At 32.1% G+C, this 17,534-nt stretch overlaps 1 protein-coding gene and 3 non-coding genes across 4 annotated transcripts; 1 reads left to right on the top strand and 3 right to left on the bottom strand.

The window, feature by feature from the left end:
- Positions 1-2,082: 2,082 nt before the first annotated feature.
- LOC107496421 (4-hydroxyphenylpyruvate dioxygenase) lies at positions 2,083-3,609 on the top strand. Its single transcript, XM_016117673.3, has 2 exons — positions 2,083-3,068; positions 3,320-3,609. The coding sequence occupies exons 1-2, from the start codon at positions 2,083-2,085 to the stop codon at positions 3,489-3,491; spliced, it is 1,158 nt and encodes a 385-aa protein (XP_015973159.1). The 3' UTR covers positions 3,492-3,609.
- Positions 3,610-4,456: 847 nt separating this feature from the next.
- TRNAE-UUC (transfer RNA glutamic acid (anticodon UUC)) lies at positions 4,457-4,528 on the bottom strand. The gene has a single exon. It is a non-coding gene; the product is annotated as a tRNA-Glu (tRNA).
- A 574-nt stretch (positions 4,529-5,102) lies between these two features.
- Positions 5,103-5,263, bottom strand: LOC127740763 (U1 spliceosomal RNA). The gene has a single exon (XR_008001622.1). It is a non-coding gene; the product is annotated as a U1 spliceosomal RNA (small nuclear RNA).
- Positions 5,264-8,643: 3,380 nt separating this feature from the next.
- LOC127740741 (U1 spliceosomal RNA) lies at positions 8,644-8,804 on the bottom strand. The gene has a single exon (XR_008001600.1). It is a non-coding gene; the product is annotated as a U1 spliceosomal RNA (small nuclear RNA).
- Positions 8,805-17,534: the final 8,730 nt, after the last annotated feature.

The raw sequence follows: 17,534 nt of genomic DNA, 5'->3' as shown, positions 1-17,534 counted from the left end.
TGGTTATTTTAGTGATTTTTAACCGTTACTTTTAATTATATATATTATATTATATATATTATATATAATTAAAATTAACTATTAAAATTTATTTAAACACTGGTATTTGTATACTCAGCTTTCTATTGTTATTTAAGTGGCTCATATTTTTTGTTTTTGTGGGATCGAGGTGTGGGGAATCGGGAGGGGGATGGGGTCATACTCTTCGGTGATCACATGTGCTTGCAACAAATCGTTATCTTTTGCTCATACGTTGCAAATTTTGAAGCTCACGAGGGGGCCAACTTGTACTTGCCCTCGCTTGGATGACGCCAAAAAAAAAGACATTGACAGAATTGTACATCTTAATAATTTCATTGAATGATGTTTTTTGTTTTCATAAAAATATACCTTAGAAAATAATATTTTTTCGGAAAAAGAAAAAAAAAACTCATCATGTGGTCTAAAATAATTACAAAAAAAGAATGCTATTAGCCTACGTCAGGTTCGTGTCCACGTTGCGTATTTGACGATGTTGCTACATTGACAATAGTTGGTTAATAGGTGTAGCCGTGTAGCACAATTTTCTTTTTTTTTTTTTTCTTCTTCTTTATCAAATAGGTGGCCAATCACGTTTAAAAGTATCTGATAAATCATGTAATTAAGCAAATTTCATTCGAACATTGATGAGCCACTTTCTATTTTCTAATCATATTTTCTTTTCCAACGTGGTTCTCTTTTCTTTCTCTTCACCCCGTGAGTTACCATCTGTCTCCAAAGGGATATTTTATTTTAATAAATAAATTAATTATAATTATTCAAATAAATAATTTAAAAAATATTTATTAAAATAAATATTTTTTATTTCATTTATACTGTAAACGAGATAATTTTGTATATATCTCGTTTTTGTTTACAATGTAAACGAGATAAATATCTACTGTAAACGAGATACATGTATTTTAAAAAAAATTGAAAATAATAAAAAATATTAATATCAATAATCTAAATTTTTAGCATACAATTAGTAAATAAAAAGGTTGATAAGAGAGATTAAAATGGATAGATTTGATCAATTAATACTCAAGAAGGTTGATGGAATAATGAGAGATAACCATTTCAATTTTATTCTCACTATCTCCATCAATCTCTCCTAACAATTGGAACGGTTATTTTTATTTTTAAAATTTAAATCAATCCAATTGCATCATAATTTAAACTAAAATTTTTTATTTATTTTTTTAGTACTAATTAATCAAACATATCCATTTTAAAAAATTTTAAATTAAATTATAATTCAATTGGATTGATTTAAATTTAAAAAATAAAAATAACTATTTGAAAAGATTGATGGGATAGTGAAAAGAGAATTAAAACTGTTATCTTCCACGTGGATAACGTGAGAGATAACGTGAGAGATAACCGTTTCAATTTTCTTCCCACTACTGTTTCCATCAAACATATTCATTTTAATCTCTTCTACAAACTTTTTTATGTTCTAATTACATACTAAAAATTTGAATTATTTGTAGATTTTAGTATTTCTGTAAATAATTTTGTCTATTATTTTACATAAATGAATAATTATTAAAAAATTTGAATTTAAATTATTTTTATTAAATAACCTTTACTTGATAAAGGATTACCGACTAAAATTAATAATGTTACTCGAATCTTAGACATAAGCGTAAGCTAGTCAAGTCTTGTCAAGTTTAGCCATAATAGACTGGGGCTTGAGTTGAGTGGACCCAAAAGAGCAGCTGATGCCTAATTAGCCAAGCTAATAAAACCACATTTGAATATATTTGATGATATGAATTATGATTATGATTATCTTATCCATCTAGAGTTTCAAACTCAACTCCAAGTCACTGTCCTTCCATACTCTCTTCCCCGTCCTCATCATCTCAAATCTCTGACCTGTCATCCTATGCACATGCCGTAACATATTGCAACTCGCAACACAACCCGCCCATAATTCCCACCCTCTCAACCAACCAACACCCTCCACGTGTCACCCTTCCCTCCTCATTCCCACACTTTATTAGCACCATTACCACCTTCAACTTGAAGCACTTTCCATCACATTCCCTCCACACAGTCATGGTTACCCAAACGCAACAGAACGCTCCCTCGTCTTCCCCCGAACCGGCTTTTAAGCTAAACGCAGTTCATGCCTCCTACCTCCTCCGCTCCGGCGACCTCAATTTCCTCTTCTCCGCTCCTTATTCCGCCTCAATCGCCGGCGATGGTGCCTCCGCTTCCGTTCCCTCCTTCTCTGCCTCTGATTGCCACTCCTTCGCAGCTAAACACGGCCTCGCCGTCCGCGCCGTCGCCATCGAGGTGGAAGACGCCTCCGCCGCCTTCTCCGCCAGCGTCGCCAACGGCGCGAAACCTGTATCTCCGGCGGTTCTCCTCGACAACAACGTCGGATTCGCCGAAGTTCATCTCTACGGCGACGTCGTTCTCCGCTACATCAGCTACTCCGACCCGACCCGAGAATCAAACCTGAATCCTAGCTTACGGTTCCTCCCTGGATTCGAAGCCGTGGAGGCTGATTCGTCGTTCCCGGAGCTAGATTACGGTATCCGGCGACTCGACCACGCCGTCGGGAACGTGCCGGAGCTGGCGCCGGCAGTGAATTACTTGAAGAAATTCACCGGATTCCACGAGTTCGCTGAGTTCACGGCGGAGGACGTTGGAACGAGTGAGTCAGGGCTGAACTCGGTAGTTCTTGCGAGCAACGATGAGATGGTTCTTCTTCCGTTGAACGAACCGGTGTACGGAACAAAGAGGAAGAGCCAGATTGAAACGTACCTGGAGCACAACGAAGGTGCAGGGTTACAGCACTTGGCGTTGGTCTCCGAAGACATATTCAGGACTCTGAGGGAGATGAGGAAGAGAAGCACCGTCGGTGGTTTTCAGTTCATGCCGTCTCCGCCGCCAACGTATTACCGGAACTTGAAGAAGCGTGCCGGTGATGTGCTGAGTGATGAACAGATTAAGGAGTGTGAGGAGCTTGGAATTCTTGTTGATAGGGACGATCAGGGCACTCTGCTTCAGATTTTCACCAAACCTGTTGGTGATAGGTCAGTCAATTTCATTGAATCATAATTGCAATTGCGGCGGCGCATTTTAGTTGCAGTCTTCGCCTGAAGTTCATAGTCTATAATTTAGTCAAGTCAAATGATCTCACAGTTCTCAACTATCAAGTTCAAATGAAAATTATTATGTTTGAATCAAGGACTATATAGTAGTTGACCAACTTTAATCATTTTGAGATATTGTTCTTATTTATGCTATGAATGATGATTGGTTCTTGTTTGTGTTAAATTTGCAGGCCAACCATTTTTATAGAGATAATTCAGAGAATTGGATGCATGCTCAAGGATGAAGAAGGAAAGGTGTACCAAAAAGGTGGATGTGGGGGTTTTGGAAAAGGCAACTTCTCTGAGCTTTTTAAATCCATTGAAGAATATGAGAAGACTTTGGAAAGTAGAAGAACTGCATAATGGGATTCTGTCCCTTGCAATTTCCCTGAAAAATGAGAACTACCAGTGACTGAATAAGCTATGTTATTTATATCCAATAATCAATAGCTCATGGATAAAGCAACACAATTACTACACAGTCACTTAGGCAATGTTCCTTTCTTCTTGTATTATTTACCATATAGTGATGCATGAATGATACAAATAATCTTTGGTACTAAAATTGTCAAAGTATATTCTCTTCAGGACTATTGCCCTTACAAGTGATGTTAAAATCTTAACTTGCTTGAATGTTAATATCTTTTAGCTTTCAATTGTTGAAAGGTGAGATGATAAAATGGGAATTTGATAATGACATAGTGTAGCATTGGGTTTCAATACTCAACTTTACAGTAGCAGCCTGTTTTACTTAGCAGTTAACAGTGCTTGATATTTAATAAAACCTTGTTAATATTTACCCACCAAAAAGCAGAGGATATTTCAATAGCAATAATTATGAGCCACATCCCACGAGGTTTTGGTGATGCCAAATTAGTGCAGAGAGCTAGGATTCCCTTGCATGTTACTATAAAACAGAAATATCAAAGATTGGTAATGTTACTGTTTTGTATTACTAAAGTATTTGCCATGCGATGCATATACATGCTGTCACCTTGCCATCTGCATGAATGATTTGTCCATTTGTCAAGTGAACAACAGAAAAAAGTTGTGCTTCATAAAGTATTGGAAAAGAAAATAAATACTTAAATAGTGTTTGCGTGTGCGTAACTTTATGATAATTTGTAAAGATTTTATAACTGCGTTAAAATTAAAATATTATGTAGTCTAACATTTTTCTTTGAATCTTTTGAAAATCCTAACAAAAGTGAATAATTTAATGATCATAGAGGGGACAGGGCAATAATTTATTGTCTCAGTATATTTGTGAAAAGAATAATATGACAGGTGAAATTGCAAAACTTTGATGCAAAAAAGGAAAAAATAAATTCCGTTGCCGGGAATCGAACCCGGGTCTCCTGGGTGAAAGCCAGATATCCTAACCGCTGGACGACAACGGAATTGTTGACTAGAATTTACAAATATTTTTTTAATGAATTTTAAAAACTAATTGCTCAAAGATAATCCTTATTATGTTCACAGGTGCAAATTGGGAAGACTAGATATTACGCCCAGTCGCCCACACATACAATTATTTATCACCATATATTTGTATACGTTGTGTATTTTATATTTCAGGTTTTTGCAATACCTTATTCATATTCAAATCCATTATAAATTTATAATTATTATTAAAGCTAACACTTATTTAACGTAGAATTGTAAGGCTTGGACTAGATTGGACTCTGATTAATAGGTAACATTTTTCTGATGGAACTAAATATAAATGAAACTAATTACATAACTTGATTGGACTTTTCTGAGAAGTAAGGTTGCGAAAGTTAAATAGAGAGAGTAAACCCAACCTAGATAAAAACAAAAAAAAAATTACTCAAACGTTGAAGGCCCACTAGTAGTGTTACATCTCCCTATAATGCAATGGGATCATTAATAGAAGTTCAAAGTACAAAAACCAAACGCTCATTTTAAGGCCCAACAAAGATGGTCTAATAAACAGTTTTGAACTAGAATTGGATAGGGGCCGCGCGAACGCAGGCCCCCACTGCCACAAATTATGATGTAGGCTCCACCACTTGGGTAGACCTTAAGCTGGCACCCTTTCCAAGTGCAATGAAAGTCACCAGCCTAGGCCATGGACCTTCTTGATCGCCCATTGACCCCATCCAGGTAAGTATGTTGCTCAATTCCACACACTTCTCTTTTATAACTCCACCTTCCATACTCCCTCATTTTCCTCCCCGATGTTGGACTCTTGCGTAACCCAATAGCAATTAAGTACCCTACTCTACCATGTATTACGAAACACATTTTCTCACAATTAACTTGAACTAACTCTTCTGTGATGAAAACTTAATATCGTCAATATATATATAGTTGATTTTTTATTCAAAATCAAATTAAACTGAATCAAAAACACCGCCAATGTAAACTGAGTTTAATATAATAAATTTGATCTGGTAACAAAAAATTTAATGGATAAAGAAAAGTCGTTATAAGATCATGATACATCCTACTTTATTTTATATCTCTTTTTATCAAATTAAAGTTTATTGCTTGATTTTATTTTGTTTTCGTAATTAGATTATATTTATTTCCTATATTTTCAAAATATAAATCCAACAAACATATCTAAAGTCAGATAAATATTCATATGGCCATCTATATAAAGATTGTACTAAAAAAGGAGGTTCACTATTATCATGAGAAATTGAAGAAAGAAAATAAGCTTATTATTATTTCTATTACTCTGTAGTGTTATGTACTTATGTTGTTGGAAATAATCATCATCTATGTTTATAGTCCAGTTTCCAAAGTTACATGGAATGAAATAATATTATATTATGTATAAAATTTGGGAAGTTCTATGGTATGGATAGAGTTAGACAACCAGAGGTATGGATCCAACGTGGACGGGACGCAGTTACGACACGTGCACGCAAGTCCTGTGTCGTTAGAGCAGGTGAGTTGATAGAAAGGCTGAAAGAAGCAGGTGGGGAACAGGCCTCGTGTTTTGTTTCATGGAGTGTTACCAATTTAATAAAATTGATTAAATATGTGGTGTGATTAAGCTTTATTGGATGATGGGCTGAATAAAATGTTAAAAAAAATTTTGATCCGCTGGTTGGATTTTGAAAGCCCATGACAATTAATTGCTCACGAAAAATGTTATAATGTGAACAAAACAATCAATCATCGGTCCACTTTTAAGAATTTTTAATGTTAGGAGTCAGTAGGAGTCTCTCTTGATAGTTGGAGAAATTTAAAATGATTTTTGGATGAAATCGTAAATATATATTTTTTGTAAATAATACTTATAATTTGTGACATCTTTTTTTGCATTTTTCATTTCTATTGGATTAGAAATGAGACATTTTTTAAGTATATTAATATTTTTTAAAATATGAATATTTTTTATTATTCATATCATTTTCACTGCTAATGAGTTAAGCAATAAATAATAAAAAATATTATTTTAAAAAATTATTTTTTAATTAAATTTAATTAAATATTTATTTTTTTCTTCTTCTGTGCGTTTTTTTTTATTGAACTAAGTTAATTATTAAAATAATTTGGTCATGCAATAGCATTGCCGTAAAAGATTCTTTATTAATGTTGTTTGCAAAGGAAAAACATTTAAGAACGACATTCAACTTATGTTGTTGTCAGTAACAATGAGATATAACTATATTTGCAGTATGATTTAAATAGATTTAGAAAATAAATTTATTTAATTTGTTATGATTTGGATAATATCCGTTTGATTTTTATTGAAAATAATAGAATTTATATCAAATAAACTTAAAAGCTATTTTGCAATGTACTCTAATTCAAATTATTGTAATAAATATATATAAATAAATGATTTGTTGGTATATTATTTTTAAAAGGATTTTAAATTTTATAAAAATATATGTATTAATAAAAAAATATAAATGTTTTAAAAAATATGAATATAATAATTAACTTAGGTTATTTATTTCAAAAATTGTTTTATTTAATTAATAGAAATTTGTTGACCTATATTAAAATAGTGTAATTTCATTTTTCTTTTGTTAACGTCCACACCTATTTACGTTTGGTCTTAGAAATAACTTAGGGCTATATTTTGAAAAAAAACAAATATCATTTGAAATCTTAAACCCTAAATAAAACATAGTTTGTCATATCTTTTGTGTTGTTTACGTTATGCAATTTTTTACGTGAATAAAAAGATAAAATTGTATAAATTTTATCTGAAAAATATAGAAGTTTGCATATAAAAATTGTTACCCTACCCTACTTTATCTATTTTTTAAATTTTGTAGATTTTTTTGTTGAAAGCAATGAAAAAAATATATAAATTGTACTTGAAAAATCTAAAAATTTTAGCAGACGAACAAAAATTAATTTGAACTGCGCTAATCTTTGGAAGGGATTAACAAAGAAGATCCACTAAATTTTTATAAAATTAAACAAAAATTTTTGCTATACAAATACTAAATTTGTCTCCGATTTTGAGAATGAAAAAAGACAAGACACTGAAAAATAGTATACAAAAAATTAATACGAAAAATAATTAGTATTCTTGTATTTTATTTGGTAATAAAGTAGTTTACGTGAATAAAAAAGATAAAATTGTTATTAATTATAACATTATTATTTTTTTATGATTATATGATATTTATTAATATTAATTTTTAATAAATACATACAAATATATACGGGAGTAATCATCATGTTTTTTCTCATCCAATATCATGATCTAATTTTTTATCCCTTTAATACTATCATCATCTTTTTTCGGACACTCCTCAAAAACATGCTTTTAGGTTTTATGTCATCACTCTTAAAAAATTTCAAAATTTTTCATCTAATTGTCATGGGCTTCCAAAATCCAACCAACGAATCAAAAACACTTTCCAAAGTTTTATTCAGCCCATCATTCAATAAAGCTTAATCACACCACACATTTAATCAATTTTAATAAATTGTTAACACTTTATAGAACGAAATACGAGACCTGCTCTCCACCTGCTACTGTCAGTCTTTCTATCAACTCACCTGTTCCAATGACACAGGGCTCCTGTGCACGCGTCGTAGTCGTAACTGCATCCCATCCACGTCAAATCTATACCTCTAGATGTTTAACTCTATCCATAGTCCATACCATAGAACTTCCATGAAATAATGGATGTGAATAAACCGCAACTCCCTTCCATGTTTTATGCTTTTTCATTTAAATCCTTTTAGCCTCTAGTGGTTTAATCACAATTCAATATATAAAGTATAAACCGCCTGTAACAATTGATGTATATAAACTTTAAACCCTCTACCACCTTATAAAACCACTAAGTTTAGGACTGAAATGTCACCATTATCCAAATATTACAATTGGATCATTTTTAACTCCCCTTTATTCATTTATGCTATTTTTGACCCTGTTCAGATCCATGATAAATAACATAATTATCCTTAAAACCTCAATCGGTATTATGGCGTACTAACTAGGAGTGTTACACATCCTTTGTAAAGCCCATCAAAGATGGGCTAAAAATTAATTTTGAACTATAATTGGATAGGGGCCGCGCGAACGCAGGCCCCCACTACCACAAATTATGACGTAGGCTCCACCACTTGGGTAGACCTTAGGCTGACACCCTTCCCAGGTGCAATGGAAGTCACCTGCCTAGGCCATGGGCCTTCATGATCACCCATCGACCCCGTCCAGGTAAGTATGTTTCTCAATTCCACACACTTCTCTTTTATAACTCCACCTTCCATACTCCCTCATTTCACCTCCTCGATGTGGGACTCTTGCTATAACCCAATAACAATTTCTCCAACCATGTATTACAAAACACGATAAGTTTCTCACAATTAACTTGAACGAATTCTTTTGTGATGATAAAGTAGAAGGACCATGAACATGAGAGTATATAGAGACCACAATGTAATGATCAATATATCAATATGTCATTTTCCATTATATGATCTGGCATTCCTAATAAAGTCAAGAGTTTGCTTGATATGGATTTCCATTCCATCTTCATGAGTACGAAATGAATTTAATTGCGTTTATGCTGTCTTTGTAGTGGCGTGCCCTCATGCATCTAATTCCATAACAGCATATATATATTATCTGCATATGCTTCAAATTTAAAACGACTTGTTTTTGTTTCTTGCTTTACATATATACCATTCAACTAACATGAAAAAACACTTAACAAATTATCACTTGTATGTATATATATATGTGTGTAATGCACAAATCTTTAGGTTTGTGAAAATGAATTGCATATAAAATTAAAGGAAAATAATGGGAGGAAAACTTTGCAGGGATTGTGTGCCAGTGTTAGTGGGAAAAGATGGAGCATTTGAGAAGATTTTGGTGCCCATCAAATTGATCCACCATCCAAGGATTGTGGAGTTGCTAGACCAATCGGTGAAGGAGTTAGGGTATCCACAACGCTTGCTCAAGATTTCATATGATTCTAAAAGCTTCAAACTCGTGATTGCCAGTATTTATCATGGCCATATATAAACACCGAAAGTATGAATGCATTTGATAGAAGTATTCTTGGTTATTACTTATTAGTGATAGTGGATTGCTTTGTTAGGAGCTTCATGAACATATAGATTGTTCTACACTCAGTTTTCTAAGTTAGATGGTAAATTAATGAAGCAGATGATGTTATATAAAGTAGTATTTGCTCATTTGATGTGTAATCGGACAAGGGAAAGGCTATTTTATTTGCTCTATAACAAAATTTTATTAAATTAGAGTGCATTATCAAATTTGAGATAACATTATTCCCTTAAAAAAAAACTATCTATATATATAATTTTTTTTTATCAAAATTAGCCAATTTTTTAAATTATTTTATTTATATTAATTTTAAATTCTAAATTATAAACTTTTATCGAATTTAGAAAATAATAAATTTTTTTTTAAATTTTATTTTGTATGATGACAAATATCATTTAATTGGGTTTGAAAGTCTAAAAGGATTGTTTGATTTATGTGTTCAAAGTGCAGGCCCAAATTAATTTTTGGTTGAGCAATCCAATGAGAAAAATATCTTGCCTATGCTATTGAAATTAGACAAAAAAATTAAGACAGATACATAGACTATTAATCTATAGGAAGGTGTTCCCGTATGGCAACGTACGAAGACGGAATTTGGTATGGCAAGCATGTGAATCGTGCATATATAAATTAAAATATGTTAATGGTTCAGATGGAGGCGTTGGTTAATAATGTAGAATAGAGCGTGTAGGATTTATGATACAGAATCAACCGTTTGGTATGGTAATTCATTGTGGCACTTACGTGATTTGGCTGGATTCCAGAGCTGGATATAATGTAGGCTAGAGTTGGTGTTGCATTTGTTGGAGCCGCCTAGTTTCGTGTTGTTGGGCTCAGCTGAAAAAAATTTTTGTAGCCATACAAGCCTGATGTTGGGCTGATTAGAGAAAAAATGATGTTATCTAATTTGTTTTTTAAAATATGTAACTTGTATTTTTTTTGTTCTAATTTTTTCTTTTGTTGCGATTAATTCTGTTTTTATAATGAAAAATAAATAATGTGCATTCTGTTTTTATAATGAAAAATAAATAATGTGGAGAGACAAAATGTTAAGGATTGATACAACAGTAGAAAAAGAGTTGTCTTTATTGATTAACATAACTATTTTATATTAATTATGTATTTTATTTTTTGTGGTCATAAAAAAAATTATGGATATAAAAACATTTTTGTTAAATAAAATTAATTTTTAATGAATGAATGATATTTTATATATGAGATAGTATTAAATGAAGTGTTATTATTTCTTTGATTCAAAGTAATTGTCTATTTTTAATATACGTGTAAATTAAAAAAATGAATACAAATATTTTGTTTGTATAGAAAAAAAGTGTTTTCTGTTTCAAATATTCTATTCCAAAGTCTGCTTCCTCTATGCCAATGTCCAAGGACCCTTTCTGCATGGACAAACGTAGACTAATTATTTAGGGGCATAATTCAAGTGACCAAATAATTTTTATAATTGATGATGTATTTAACAAAAAGTACAAATTATATTACACTCTATGATCCTTATCAAATATAAAAGTAATATTTTAATTTAAAATAAGATATTTAAAATTTAGAACCATAATACTAACATTGTAGTATCAATAATATAAAATCATAATTTAATATTTAAATAACAAAAAAAAAACTAAACAAAATAACATATAATTACATACACACATAACAAATACTATTAAACTCAGTAAGTGATCAAATACATAAAAAAATATATAAAAACACCATCAAGCAGGACTAACAGAAAATTAAATTTATTTTATTTAATTTAACAAAAAAAATAAAAGTAAAAGTTACTGCTGCCTGAGTTGCAACAGTAAAAATGCTTCTTTCAGTACAAGAATGCATTAGGAATATAATAGGATTTATATTTTACTTTCTAAATCAATTCAGCTACAATATTTTCTCAAAACAACACAATACACATTTGGACATTTTATTTTATCGGCTTACACTAAATTATTAATGAATTGCATCCATTATTTAACAACGAGGCTATTTTCTTTTCTTAATACGATAGCTATGTAATATAATTTACAGGGCTATATCTATAAAAATTTCTTTTTTGTTACTAAAAGTTACAATTTGATGAGGCCACTACCCCCTTTCTCATACAGAGTCTTCTCCCATGCTTACCTGCACATAGTCAAAGTCACAGGCCAGCTTAATCCACATCGCATGGATTCTCTAAATTAATCTAATGCCAAGATTAGTAAGAATCATACCCCACAACAAAACTTAGGCGTAAACCAATAAAGTAATCATACATTTTCGTCACTGTCACTGCCATTGATTCCGCACGCATTTTTAAAGGAATCATCTACATTGTCCCCATTTAAATTGTCATATCTGCTGCTTGAAGCCATGTTTATAATAAAAAGTCTTTGTCGCTCACACAACAACACTACAATCTCTTATAATATCACGCAATCCATGCTTCCTACGTCACTGCACATAGCGATAGGAAATCTTTGGGTTAATTTCTGCATGAAGAAAACACAGAAAGATCCGGAATTGAGAAATACATATGGCCACAAGTTAACCTATATAAGTGTTTCAGTAAAAGGTTTCACGTTCCATATATTCATGAATGCAATCTCAAACTACTTTCATTCACTGCCTCTAAGATTTCTGCCTACATAACTACTGCATGCTAATCTTCCCATATTGCTCTACAACTTTTTTTAGACGCCTAAAATCTGTTGTTAACACAACTATCTTCATGCGCCTAAAGGACCAACCTCACCATAAAAAAAATAAGCAACAATTCAACAACCTCAACTCGCACTGCCATAGTTGCAGCAGAACACCTCATTGTCTAAACAACTAGCTTACCATGAACATCTCACAACCGTCACAATCCACAAAAACACTCTCTACCAAACTGCATAATTCCTAGCAAAAACAAATCCCACCTATCGTATTAGGTCAACAACATTCAAATCCAATCGCCCATCCTAAATTAAATCCCAAAATTTAATTGCGTACACATTATGAATCAACAAACCTTCTATCCCCAACCTCAAAATAAACCCTTTCAGAACCCACTACTTCATTCCCCTATCCACCATCTCCATTCTACCCTTCCACACTATCATGTTTTGTTCTTATGGTTTGAACATATAAAAACTCAATTATTGTGATATGCAAATCTCCCACTTATTAAATGCATTCGACCAAATCCATCAAAAGAAACACAATTATAACCCCATTACACAGATCAACGCAGACGTACCTTGTATAGCTTCGCATTCGTCTTCAACATCACCAAAAGCCGAGAAGATAAGATGTTCTAAAACTTTCAGATCTGACCACCTAACACGGTAACCAACCGATTCGTGCACACAAGATCAATGGAGGCTAGACAATTTATTTGTTCACCTTTGCCTCCACTTACTGCAAGTGAAGAAGCGACGACACACTCACTCCTTTCTTCCCACAAACAACTAACAATTTCTGCCCCACTTCCCAACACAAGTCTCCAAGCCGAAGCCCTGTTTCGCCATTCGATTTTAGCCACCGCCAATTTGTCATTCTAAGCAGGAGAATTATGACATTTCAAATGCTTTGCCAGGGTTATTTTTGTCTATTCAACATTCACTAATAGACAATTTTTTTATTGGCTACCTATTCGTACAAGTCATACCATATGCCTCTTTTTTCGTTTGCCATACGTGATAACTTTCCTAATCTATAATGCACGGATACTGACATAGATACGGGATATGATACGACACAGGACACGCCAACACACGAATTTTAAAATCTTACATGACACGGGGACACACATACATATAAAATACAAAGTATTTTTTTTTTTAAATTATTTTTAATGTCTTATTTTAATTATATCAAGTATTTAAAATATTTTTTGTTTTAATAAATAATAATATATACAATATCTAAATTTATTTTAAAAATACATATTAAGAATAAAACCGGACACGCTGACACGTGATGGTATTTAGGTGTGTCCAAGTGTGTTCTGAGAAAAAAATTTTATTTTTTATTAAGACACAGTTTAGACACAGCAAACACTTATGTCAGACAAATGTCGGTGAATGTCGTGTACAAAATATGTCTGACACGCAAACACGGCAACTCAACAAAGTGTCCGTACTTCATAGCTATTAATACAACCAAGTCTCAACAACTAAGTCTTGGTTTAGCATGTGGACAAAGCTTTGAGAATCTTTGCTGCTGTTAATGAAGCTTTACAAATTCAGGTAAAGCAAATCAAAGAAAAAGTGGTTCATTTTTTGTTGGTACTAAAATTTTTTATCAAATGAGTATTAGAGAAAAAAAATTAAATAATAAAGTCAAAAGACAAAATCAAAATGTTAATTTGGTTTAGAAGAAAACTGTTGTAATTATAATGACCAAATGTAAAAACAAATAGGTCTCTGAAACTACTTTGAGCTGCTGCAACAATTTGAAAAACAATAAAAAAAATTTTCTTTTTTCAAATTAAAATAAATGATAAAGAAAGAAACTTGGAGTCAAAATTTAAGATCAAGAGTACTAATCTTACAAGTATTTAGAAGACATCATCAATTGCAAAAAATCATTAGCAAGACCAGCAAGAACAACTCAAGCAACCATGATCTTATTGTTGCAACATTGTCTATCTAAATGCTCGTGCCTCTATTATTTCGACTTTTTTTATCTGATTTTAGGAGAAGAAGATAAACTCAATGTTGTTTTTATACTCAAATCTTGTCCCAAGGACCATTTCAAATTTTGGAACCATTATCCTTATACAAAAGAGAATAATTGGCCAAAAGTTGAAGTTAAGGAATGAGAATTAGAATTCAGAATTTTTCATAGTTTTCAAGTTACCTTCATCTTCTTCTTAATGTTGTTACATTGAATTTTTTTTATTGTATCTTTCTTTGTTTGTCATGGTACAAGGTATTAAGTGAGGTATTTAAAAATGTCATATGAAAGAAAAGACGAATAGAGTTGAATTTGGAAAAAAAATCGTCATTAAATATGTTAATACCTTTTAATTGTTGTGATAAGTACTGATGTGGATGTCCATTTTCTATGAAACTCTATTTACTAAGGATGACTATATTAAATGTAGTTTGAAAATGTTTCATTATAAATAGAGGCTTAAGTCTCTAAATGAAGATACACAACACACAATCAATAATAACAACGTTCTGTCTTTCTTTTATATTCTCTCTCCTTACAAGTATTTTAAGTACTCCTTTCTCTTACTTTTATATATAATATAGTAAATATATTAATCATCTCTATTATATTGAGATAGTAATTCTAGTAAATATTACTACTTAGGTTATCTAATTATATTTTCATATTTTATTTGTTACTTCTTCCTTATTTATTTAGTTATTTTATAACACGTTATCAGCACGAAGCTCTAACAAAGCTTTAGGAAGACTTCAGATAACAAATTTTTTATTATGTCAAAACTCTTTCATCTTGAATATAATGCTTTTGATATATTTGGAAATAATTATTTATCATGGATATAGATGTTGAAATCCATCTTGATTCAATGGATCTTGAAGATACCATTGAGATTGAAAATAATACATCCCAGAAGGATAAAGTCAAAGCGATAATTTTCCTTCGTCGTCATCTTAACGTATGATTGAAAAATGAATATCCCACATTAATAGATCCTGCAGATCTGTGGAAAGACTTTGAAGAAAGGTACAATCATGTGATACTTCCTCAAGCCCAATATGTTAGGGAAAACTTTCTTGACCTTCCATGTCTTGAATGTGCTCCTGCAGCAGCAGTATCAAGAAAAAGAATTTAAAATATTCTTATTTAATTTCTTGCTTTCTTGTTACTGAACGCAACAATGAGTTACTTTTAAGGAATCATGAAGCGCGTCCAGTTGGCGCCGCCCCATTTCCTGAAGTAAATGCGGCAATTAACCCCAAAAGAGGTAAATGGCAAGATTTTGATAACAAGAAAAATTATGAAAGGAAAAAGAAATTATGTTCACAAGAAAGATCTCACCAAAAGTGGGATAAATAAAGAAATAATGAGCAAAGTATATCAATTGAGGATAAATGCTTCCGATGTGGTGGAAAGGGCCATTGGTCACGTACCTGTCGTATCCCAAGGCACTTAGTTGATCTTTATCAAGCATCCTTGAAAAAAGGATGACAAAGAAAAGGAAACAAATGTTGTTTCAAATGATAAAAATTCCACCACTCATTATGATGTATCTAATTTCTTTAAGGATTCTGAAGAAAATATTGACTATTTGATCAATGATGGAATAGTTTGATATATAGATGTGTGTTTGCTAAGTATTCATATGAATAATTTTAATGTGCATGTACTTCTACTCATTTTATTATTATTATCATTTGTTTTTGAAGAAAAATGGCAAGGACATATTCTGAAGATATTTGCCTTGCGGATAGTGCAAGTTCGCACACTATTCTTAAAAGTGATATATACTTTACCCATCTTGTGCCAAAAGAAGAATATGTTAATACTATTATTGGTTCAGGCAATGTGATAGAAGGCTCCGGAAGAGCTATAATTTTGTTTCCTGGAGGAACAAAATTTATAATAAATAATACACTATTATCTACCAAGTCTCTAAGAAACTTGTTGAGTTTCAAAGATATTCGCCGAAATGGATATCATATTGAAACAATGAATGAGGAAAATCATGAGTATTTATGTATCACAACTCATGATTTAAATAAAAAGGTTATATTAGAAAAATTACCCTCACTTTCATCTGGGCTGTATTATACCAAGATTAGTGCAATTGAATCACATGCCATTGTAAACCAGAAGTTTACTAGCTCAAATAAGTTCATAACTTGGCACGACCGATTGGGTCATCTGGGAACAACCATGATGAGGAGAATTATTAAAAACTCTCATGGACATTCACTAAAGAACCAGAAGATTCTTAAAACTAGTGAATTTTGTTGTGCTGCATGTTCTCAAAGGAAGTTAATTTTAAGGTCATCACAAGTAAAGATTAGATTTGAGTCCCTTGAATTCCTAGAAAGGATTCAAGGTGATATATGTGGACTTATTCATCCACCATGTGGATCTTTTAGATATTTTATGGTCCTGATAGACGCATCTTCGAGATGGTCACATGTGTGCTTATTATCTTCTCGCAACCTGGCGTTTGTGAGATTACTGGCTCAAATTATTCGATTAAAAGCACAATTTCCAGAAAATCCAATCAAAGCAATTCGTCTTGATAAATGCTGGTGAATTTACTTCCCAAGATTTTGATGCTTATTGTATGGCTAATGGAATAAGTGTTGACCATCCAGTAGCTTATGTTCACACACAAAATGGGTTAGCAGAATCACTTATTAAACGCCTCCAATTAATTGCTAGACCCTTACTTATGAGAACAAATCTCCCAACCTCGGTTTGGGGCATGCTGTTTTACATGCCGCAGCACTTATTCGTTTGAGGCCAACGAGTTATCATCAGTTCTCTCCTATGCAATTAGCTTTTGGCTAGCAGCCAAATGTTTCCCATTTAAGAATATTTGGGTGTGCGATATATGTTTCCATTGCACCACCTAATCGCACCAAAATGGGACCCCAAAGAAAATTGAGAATATATGTTGGATATGATTCTCCCTCTATAGTGAGGTATCTTGAGATACAAACTGGAGATGTATTTAAAGCCCGATTTTCGGATTGTCATTTTGATGAATCAAAATTTCCAACATTAGGGGGAGATAATAAGCTTCCTGAAAAGGAACTTAACTGGAATGCATCATCGTTGATGCATTTAGATCCTCGATCAGGGCAATGTGAACTGGAAGTTCAAAAGATTATACATTTGCAAAGAGTAGCAAATGAATTGCCTGATGCATTTTCCGATACAAAGAGAATTACTAAATA

The sequence above is a fragment of the Arachis duranensis genome, chromosome 7, assembly GCF_000817695.3.
Source record: "Arachis duranensis cultivar V14167 chromosome 7, aradu.V14167.gnm2.J7QH, whole genome shotgun sequence".
In the NCBI taxonomy this organism is placed as follows: domain Eukaryota; kingdom Viridiplantae; phylum Streptophyta; class Magnoliopsida; order Fabales; family Fabaceae; genus Arachis; species Arachis duranensis.
This window is presented reverse-complemented; position numbering and strand designations above follow the sequence as displayed.